Consider the following 10231-nt stretch of genomic DNA (forward strand, 5'->3'; position numbering starts at 1 on the left):
ACGTTTACATACTAAGGCACACCCAAACTTCTGTCGCTTGTTTAGTCTAAACTTGTCCGGCAGGACTCGAGTTCTATCTCAGTCTCTATAAAATAATATACTCCAATAATACCAGGATATATAATATAACACGAGTTTGAAACAGGGTGTTATTTTGCAAGTTTTTAAAACTAGCGTCTTAATATTGAAACTCCTCTTTGAGAGGAAGAAAAAAAAAAAAAAAAAAAACTTACAACGAAGAAAGACCCGTCGTGGAAAGATAGCCCTAATTTTGGTCGGGAAATGTCGTCGTCTAAAACCCTAATTCGCGCCGGAGCTTCATTAATGGCGCGTTTTACGAATCAAAAAACAGCTCAGTTTGCTTCCCAATGCATTGAGATCGCTCCAAAGCTTTCCGCACCACCGCCGTCATTCCCGTCGTTATTTAAGTTCCAAACCTCAGTCAATTTGGAACAAAACGACGCCGGAACCCTGATAAATAGAATATTTCCGGAAGCATTTTTGTATCCTTGCGGTCTTCCATCTCTCGAATTCTTCCTCCCTAATGGTATTTCCCCAAATCTCGGTAATTGTATACATAAATACTCTTTATATGATGCATCTGAATACACACACATATTGGAATTGATGCTGCATTTTCTCCTTTTTTTATTTTCTGGCTGAAAAGAAAAGAGAAATTAATGAATGAAAGTAATGTAACCTAAAGAAAGTAATCAATATAAACAGTTTTACCATTATATCATATTTAACTGAATTTATTTGTATATTGATAATATGATTAATATATAACAGCCAGCCAGTGAATGATAGTATCTTTCCAAGTAATTGCATTATTGAGACTCGGGTATAAAAACGAATATATATTGAGGCTTTAAATTGGAATTATGAGTTTTAAATCAATTCAATTAGGTTGTATCAAATGAATATATCTCAAGAAAACTATGTGTGACAGTCTACAATTTCTTGTTTCTTGTCTGAAATACAATAAAGCCTCAAAGAAGTTTATTACAAGAATAAGAAAATACTAAGAAGCGTTATAACGATTCTCCGTAATTTTTCTTTCTCAGGAGATGACCCATCATCAAATGAACCGATGTTGTGCATCAAAAGGACTTATCAGCCTAGCAACCTCAGGCGCAAGAGGGTTCATGGATACTTGGCTCGGTAAAACTCTCTATCCAGTTTTACATGCTATTGCATATGCACTCACATATGTAAAGCTGCATTTTCATATTAATCATGTTTATTTGGCAACTTTTTAGAACTACTACTTAACATTTAACTACTCTGTATTTATTTATTTTCCTATAAGCTGAATATGTGTCCTCAGTTCTGTTTGGCCAATCATGCAGCATTATTTTTCCTACGAATGGGTTAATTCGGGTTATGCTTCATCTCTAACGACCTGAAAATGAAGATATTAGCTAAAGGGGAAATTGGTTAAATGGGTTGATGTGTCTAAATGGCCAAACTGCTACCCGAAAGGCTATTCTAGTTGCCTGAACCTCATAAACTTCTTATCTTAAAAATAAGATTGTTGTTGAAGTGATATAATTTCCGTAATCAAATTGGGTTGCTTTATATTGTTTATATAAAGATTAAGTTTTTTGGACAAAACTGTAATGAGTTAACAACACTGCCCATTATGCAACATTTAACTAGCAATCAATAGTCAGAGGCTTATCAAAACCACATCACTATACGATATGAATGCATAAAGGCTCTTTTTCAGTTTTTACAGATCTTCTAGTTGATTATGTTTCTTGATTCCCGTTAAGAAAATGGGTCACATAAGTACATCTTTTACTAGGTAAAAATGAGTAATGCTCAAAGAAAATAAAGAATGACACCGAGATGTTATCTTCTTTAACTGAAGTGTTTTTATCGTTATGCAGTAAAGCAACTAAGGGAGGTAGGCGAGTCATTGCACGGAGGATTGCCAAGGGCCGTTTCAGAATCACAGCGTAGTGAAACTAACCTCCTTTTACATTCGAGTACTTAATGTTATCACTAGTAGTTCAATGTTCATCCCATGCAAAGAAGAATGGATTATAAGTTTCTTGCATTGTGATCCTTAATAGTACTTTTATAAACTTCATTTTAATATTTGGAGAACTCTGTGGCATAAATGATATTGATTATTAGTGAAAAATCTTGTTTTGTACTATGTTTTTTTAATTCACCATCAATACGTTAGCATGTGATTCAAATGGATGTGTTACTAAAAGTATGACCCATATGGTTAATCAATATGTGCTTCTCTTTTATTGCATTATTGTAAATTGTAAATTGTAATATTGTAATTGTATATGTAAATCCTTACTGAGATGAATATAGTGTGTTATACCATCATTTATGAAATAATCATATGTTTATGCATCGTTTTTCATTACGTACAATGATGACTATGATGATGGTGAATAACTCAGCCTGAAGTTCTCATGGTATTACATCTAAGAACTGAACATTTGGTTGACTATCAAGGATCAAATCCACACAGCTCATCTGACATCTCACATGGCTCGAATTGCATTTTCAGATGATTTGGATCCATAGTTTGACCCTTAATTAAGTCAAAGTTCTTGGGTAGATGTTGATCAAGAACATGACATGAACCACCCATGAATGATGGTGGAAGGGGAGGAAGATCAGGATCAACATCGACATTCATGCCATTTTCAATTTCTTGATCATGTTTGAGCAACATTGATGGTGCACATACTTGGTGATCTCTATCAATGTATGTTTGCGTGTGATCATTGCTGGGGGTAGAAGCCAGAAGCTTCTTTTTCATGTTCGAGTTCCAGAAGTTTTTTACTGCGCTATCTATTCTTCTAGGTAAGTATCTTGTTATTTCTGCCCATCTGTTACAAATAACAAAAGATATTGATATCTCAAAAATTGAATCTTATTAAACCAAAAGAATTGCATGTAATATTCTATTGCAGTTACTTATACTTATTTCCTAAGGTTTTGTGTAGATAGATGATGAGTGTGGCTTCTTGGGAAGAAAATGTTCCTCTTTTTAGACTTGGTTGTAGATAATTAATCCATCTTAATCTGCAACTCCTGCCACATTTTTGTAGCCCTGCTCCAGTGATAAATAGATTTATAGTTAGTTTAACTGGCTTGGTAATAATAATATCGAAAAGTGCTATATATCTTTATGAAAAATACTTGAGTAACATCCTATGTTGTTTAACTTTTTTTCGATGAATAAAATGTATCCAACATATTTGCTCTAGAAACTAGTGAAAAAGAGTTGGTAAAATTCGACCCCACTTTCGAGAGATTAGGTACTCTTTCACGGTGCCAAAATCGATTAAATTTGTAACTGAGATTTGGTACTCTTTCCTCAATGGAACAGGGATAAACAATCAATGTTGTATACATACAACTTTTATTGCTTCGAGTATAAGCTTGTTATAGCAGTATTGGACTTATAGGAGTCAAAGTCTTGTCCATTGACACAGATAGTAGACTTTGGTGATATGTCGTTTTCAATGAATTTTGTTACGAATCTTGATCCTCTTACATCCAATTTTTTTTTTTTTTTTTTTTTTTTTTTTTTTTTTTGGCAAAAAAAAAAAACAATAACATTAAAATAGTGTCTTTTCATCAATAGATGAAAAAGACAAACAAGAATACAAGCAGAAGTTGTGATGTGATCCAGCGGTTGGTGGTCTGCCTCATCTAGGAGAGGTCAGGAGTTCGACCCCCGTTGGCTACATATTAAAAACACAATTTCATCAATGCCATGAAATATGCAGAAAACGAACCCTAAACCTAGCTTAACCTGAGCCTTGAGCAACCGAATCAACAAAACAATCCAGGAACTCAAACATAAATAAGAATCAAAACAAAAACCCAAGCCTAACCAAAACAAACAAACACTAAAAAGCAAACCGAACACGAACTACCCAACAACCGTTTTACCATTCCGAGTCTTGATGATCAGCTTAACAACCACACCATCAACCTTCAATCGATTAATTTTCTTGCCCGCCCGATTTTCAATCTCATATGAAGAAACCTTTGCTGAAAAGCTACCAATCTCATATCAAGACCCTCAATAAAACCAACTTTCCGATCTACTTCATCGCCACAGTCTTCATCAGAGGTCTCCAACACTTCATTACCCGAATTTAAACCCGAAGTACCCTCACTAGAAACACCGGTTGATGGAGGATTAACATTGCGATCCGCTAAATCTTGACAAAAGCCTTTTTCAACACCGATCGAGGTATCCACATAATTTTCATCCCTTAAAACAAAATCCTTGAATTCTCACCCAACTTTTGCTTGTTTTTTGGGTCACGAGTCTTAAAGGGCCTTTGGTCCTTAACACAATTATTAGCAGCAGTAGGTAAAACCAAAGGATATGCTTTGACTAGTACCTCAACACGTGGACAATCAACATTATAAGCATTATCGCCTTCAACCAAGGGATAACCAACAGAAGCCTCGTCAACATTATAAACATTAATACCCCCATATTTGATTTATCTTTATTACCCTCATCTTTATTACCCATTTTCTTCAAGCATTCAACAAAACCAACTTCTTGATCACTCGACCCATCTGGTGGAGATAACTCCACCCTGTCAGACACAATCGGTTTAACAACACAAGGAACATCGTTCAAGAGGGAACCAAAAACAAGACCTAATGGATTTGCCATTGAACCCACAGCAGATCTACGATTAACATCCGGGTCAGAAACTTTAGTTCAGGCAGAAACAGAGGGATCCGTACAAGGTGTCATCACACCTTTAACCGCAACAAGGTAAGAATGTAAAGTAGCTCCTCCATTTACAGCATTGGATGAAATCACGGCAGCAGGACAGTCACCAACCAAATTACCCAAAGAACAATTCGATAATCACGACAGCAGGACAGTCACCAACCAAATTACCCAAAGAACAATTCGATAGCACAAAACGATTAGTAGAAACTAACAATTGTTGATCAAAGGACTCAAACAAAATACGATTTAAACAGTTAACGTCCGATATCTCAGAAACCCAAACATTACTCAAAGTAATGGCCGAATCCTCTAAGTCCACCTTGACCGAATCATGAATATGTTTCGGATTCGTAGACTTAACAAACGCCTATAAAGAACAAACACTACCCAAATCCGACGAAGATTTTGCAACCGAAATAACCTCTCCGAATAGCTTAGCCACCTCGGAGGCACTTTCTTTAGAGGCATAAGACACCGGTATCCCCGAGATTTAACGTAATTTTGTGTGCAGTGGAACCCATTAACCAATTTGGTTGTGGGTTATACGCGATTTAATAGATGTGATCGTATGCAGTAGGTGATTTGTTTTGTATGTGTGCCGTGTTTTTAAAGAATAAGGAAATTATGGCAGCTGACTAGTTGTAGGGATGATAACTGATCATATACATAGTGTTGTATATGTGTATTTTTAAGTGCAAAAGGCTGAAAACAACAATTACGCAAGATATACTTAAAGGATTAGGGAGATCCGCTGAAGTTAAAGTTTGCAGATAAGATTGCGGGCTAATAAATATTGCGGATTCATTCCGCCAAGACAACGCGGATGATAGATTAAATCCGCACACCGCGAATATTCCAGAAACTATAAATAGAGAGTTTGGCCTCTCATTTATAGGTTGTTGATTTTCCACCATTTGCTCTAGCCTTTGTAATTTTCACTTGTGACTTTGCCCAAGGAATTTTTACATTGTGTTAAGGTGAATTATGCTGATCAAGAATCAAGACCGGGTCGGGGTGGTTGATCACTTGATTGTCAAAGTGAAAGACGATCATCAGGGCCCAAAACAATCATCAACATCTCATTTCACCCCTTTAATCTCATTGCACTCAATCTTTAATTAAGTAATATTAATATAGGATTGATCAATAACCTGTGACATACTGGATATAGACCACACGTTATAATGACTTATAACTGAAACCTAATTTGAACAGGTGCATATTTTTGTAATTCGCCAACAGTGTTTTGGAATTTACGATGTGATGTGTGATGTGTGTATGCGTTATAAGTTGGTGTTTTTTGTAACATTATTTCGTTGATAGTCATGTAGTATCCAGAAGAGTGATAATTGGTTATAAAAAGAACGAACATGTCCACTTTTTAGTGAACGTTTATTTATTGTAGATATCGAGTAGAAAACATCTAGGTAGAGGTGGCCAGCTTCTCTACGAGTTCTGGACAGATGTTTGAATGGATTGATTTGGGGTGGGTTATATCTCAAACGTGTTCAACGCACACAATCTCTTAAATTCATTTATTATCTAATATCTATAACTTTTGTTATTATTCTATTTTATAATTATGATTTTAACAAAATTGCTGAAATGGTTCATGTGGTTTGTACCAAAATGTTAGTTTCATCTCTATGATTTTTTTGATGGATTTGGTCCCAGTGATTTGTCAATGTTGCTGATTTAATCCCTATCTGTGACGGTCGTCAAAAAATTCTGTTAACTCTAGTCATGTGCCAGACATGTAAAGGTATTTTCATCTATTTTTTTTCCTTTATTGACAAAATTATTGAAATTGTCCATGTGGTTATATTACTGAAATGGTCCCTACGGTTTGTACGAAAATGCTGGTTTCGTCCCTACAATTATTTCATCATTTTCAGATCCGGTGGTGTTTGGCGGTTAGCGGCGGCGATGTGTAAAAGTAGCTCAAAACACAAAATTAAGCTACGAAAATTTTCAGAAAGTTGCGTTGAGTAATCTTAAACTCGTTTGCAATCTTAGTTTTTTACAAAAACAAGATAAAAAATGCAAACAACGTCGATTTTAGTTTTTTTTTTTTTTTTAACAAAAAACAACGATAACTCAATCAATATGAGAAATTAATGTCTTAAATTTTACAGACATCATCACTAAGTGTTTCCGAAACTTTCCTCATTTTTAGATTTAGGTAATTTGTTCTACAAATTCAAATCGATCAAAAGTCAATAGAAGTCAAAATCGAGTTCTAAATCTGAAATAAACAAATTAACACGAATCTAAGTGTTCATACAGATCTGAAAATTTCAATCGCAACACTGCTACCCCGACTGAACAAGATCCGGATCTGAAAAGGATAAAATGTGTAGTGACCCGAACTTTTCCATGTTTATATATATTAATTGAGATTGATATTTACATGATTAAATGTTTCCAACATGTTAAGCAATCAAACTTGTTAAGACTTGATTAATTGAAATATGTTTCATATAGACAATTGACCACCCAAGTTGACCGGCGATTCACGAACGTTAAAACTTGTAAAAACGACATGACTATATATATATGGATATACATATGGTTAACATGAGATTATGATAAGTAAGTATCTCCATAATTATATTAACAATGAGTTATATACATATAAACAAGACTACTAACTTAAAGATTTCGAAACGAGACATATATGTAACGATTATCGTTGTAACGACATTTAAATGTATATATATCATATTAAGATATATTAATATATCATAATATCATGATAATATAATAATTTAACATCTCATTAGATATAATAAACAATGGGTTAACAACATTAATTGAGATCGTTAACTTAAAGGTTTCAAAACAACACTTACATGTAACGACTAACGATGACTTAACGACTCAGTTAAAATGTATATACATGTAGTGTATTTAGATGTATTAAAATACTTTTGGAAGACTTCAAGACATATATCAAAACACTCATACTTAACAAAAATGGTTACAGTTACTTTCCCATTCTTTTCTTTCATCAAGAATTCTAGTCGTATTCTTACCCGTATTATACACATCTTCAAAACGTACTTACTATGGGTATATACCAATAGGAACTAGCATGGGATTTCACTCTTGATTATGTCATGTATGACTAATCAATTTTAACTTCTACCATGAGCTAGTCAACTAACTAGAACTCCTTTTAACCCCACTCACCACTCACCAATTACCACTCATCATTCACTCCATTTCACTTCCAATTCTCTTTCTAATTCTCTCTCAACACACACACACTATTATAAACGTATTTTTCCAGTAGTTAATCATCATCTTCATCAAAAATCACTTCAAGAATCAAGCTATAATCATCATAGGAAGAACACTTCAAGAACACTTCAAAAATCCCTTCAAGTTTACTAATTTACTTCCAAGCTTTCTAATCCATTCCAAGTAATCATCTAAGATCAAGAAACATTTGTTATATACAGTAGGTTATCTTTCTTATTCAAGGTAATATTCATATTCAAACTTTGATTCAATTTCTATAACTATAAACTATCTTAATTCGAGTAAAAATCTTACTTGAACTTGTTTTTGTATCATGATCCTACTTCAAGAACTTTCAAGCCATCCAAGATCCTTTGAAGCTAGATCATTTCTTGTCACTTCCAGTAGGTTTACCTACTAAACTTGAGGTAGTAATGATGTTCATAACATCATTCGATTCATATATATAAAACTATCTTATTCGAAGGTTTAAACTCGTAATCACTAGAACATAGTTTAGTTAATTCTAAACTTGTTCGCAAACAAAAGTTAATCCTTCTAACTTGACTTTTAAAATTAACTAAACACATGTTCTATATCTATATGATATGCTAACTTAATGATTTAAAACCTGGAAACACGAAAAACACCGTAAAACCGGATTTACGCCTTCGTAGTAACACTGCGGGCTGTTTTGGGTTAGTTAATTAAAAACTATGATAAACTTTGATTTAAAAATTTTTATTCTGAGAAAATGATGTTTATTATGAACATGAAACTATATCCAAAAATTATGGTTAAACTCAAAGTGGAAGTATGTTTTCTAAAATGGTAATCTAGACGTCGTTCTTTCGACTGAAATGACTACCTTTACAAAAACGACTTGTAACTTATTTTTCCGACTATAATCCTATACTTTTTCTGTTTAGATTCATAAAATAGAGTTCAATATGAAACCATAGCAATTTGATTCACTCAAAACGGATTTAAAATGAAGAAGTTATGGGTAAAACAAGATTGGATAATTTTTCTCATTTTAGCTACGTGAAAATTGGTAACAAATCTATTCTAACCATAACTTAATCAACTTGTATTGTATATTATGTAATCTTGAGATACCATAGACACGTATACAATGTTTCGACCTATCATGTCGACACATCTATATATATTTCGGAACAACCATAGACACTCTATATGTGAATGTTGGAGTTAGCTATACAGGGTTGAGGTTGATTCCAAAATATATATAGTTTGAGTTGTGATCAATACTGAGATACGTATACACTGGGTCGTGGATTGATTCAAGATAATATTTATCGATTTATTTCTGTACATCTAACTGTGGACAACTAGTTGTAGGTTACTAACGAGGACAGCTGACTTAATAAACTTAAAACATCAAAATATATTAAAAGTGTTGTAAATATATTTTGAACATACTTTAATATATATGTATATATTGTTATAGGTTCGTGAATCAACAGTGGCCAAGTCTTACTTCTCGACGAAGTAAAAATCTGTGAAAGTGAGTTATAGTCCCACTTTTAAAATCTAATATTTTGGGATGAGAATACATGCAGGTTTTATAAATGATTTACAAAATAGACACAAGTACGTGAAACTACATTCTATGGTTGAATTATCGAAATCGAATATGCCCCTTTTTATTAAGTCTGGTAATCTAAGAATTTGGGAACAGACACCCTAATTGACGCGAATCCTAAAGATAGATCTATTGGGCCTAACAAACTCCATCCAAAGTACCGGATGCTTTAGTACTTCAAAATTTATATCATATCCGAAGGGTGTCCCGGAATGATGGGGATACTCTTATATATGCATCTTGTTAATGTCGGTTACTAGGTGTTCACCATATGAATGATTTTTATCTCTATGTATGGGATGTGTATTGAAATATGAAATCTTGTGGTCTATTATTATGATTTGATATATATAGGTTAAACCTATAACTCACCAACATTTTTGTTGACGTTTTAAGCATGTTTATTCTCAGGTAATTATTAAGAGCTTCCGCTGTCGCATACTTAAATAAGGATGAGATTTGGAGTCCATGCTTGTATGATATTGTGTAAAAACTGCATTCAAGAAACTTATTTTGTTGTAACATATTTGTATTGTAAACCATTATGTAATGGTCGTGTGTAAACAGGATATTTTAGATTATCATTATTTGATAATCTACGTAAAGCTTTTTAAACCTTTATTGATGAAATAAAG

The 10231-nt window shown here is 33.5% G+C and overlaps 1 protein-coding gene across 1 annotated transcript; it reads left to right on the forward strand.

Annotated features, from left to right (window-relative positions):
- The first annotated feature begins 220 nt into the window (after window positions 1-220).
- Window positions 221-2226, forward strand: LOC139894201 (uncharacterized). The gene is made up of 3 exons (XM_071877410.1): window positions 221-547; window positions 1068-1164; window positions 1896-2226. The coding sequence occupies exons 1-3, from the start codon at window positions 283-285 to the stop codon at window positions 1966-1968; spliced, it is 435 nt and encodes a 144-aa protein (XP_071733511.1). The 5' UTR covers window positions 221-282; the 3' UTR covers window positions 1969-2226.
- The last annotated feature ends 8005 nt before the right edge of the window (window positions 2227-10231 follow it).

The sequence above is a fragment of the Rutidosis leptorrhynchoides genome, chromosome 2, assembly GCF_046630445.1.
Source record: "Rutidosis leptorrhynchoides isolate AG116_Rl617_1_P2 chromosome 2, CSIRO_AGI_Rlap_v1, whole genome shotgun sequence".
NCBI lineage: Eukaryota > Viridiplantae > Streptophyta > Magnoliopsida > Asterales > Asteraceae > Rutidosis > Rutidosis leptorrhynchoides.

What these genes read in the sequence shown, in the direction of transcription:
- LOC139894201 (XM_071877410.1), top strand. Translation starts at nt 283, where the DNA reads ATGTCGTCGTCTAAAACCCTAATTCGCGCCGGAGCTTCATTAATGGCG. An exon ending in CGAATTCTTCCTCCCTAATG is followed by an intron (nt 548 to 1,067) that starts GTATTTCCCCAA and finishes TTTCTTTCTCAG; the next exon opens with GAGATGACCCATCATCAAAT. An exon ending in GTTCATGGATACTTGGCTCG is followed by an intron (nt 1,165 to 1,895) that starts GTAAAACTCTCT and finishes ATCGTTATGCAG; the next exon opens with TAAAGCAACTAAGGGAGGTA.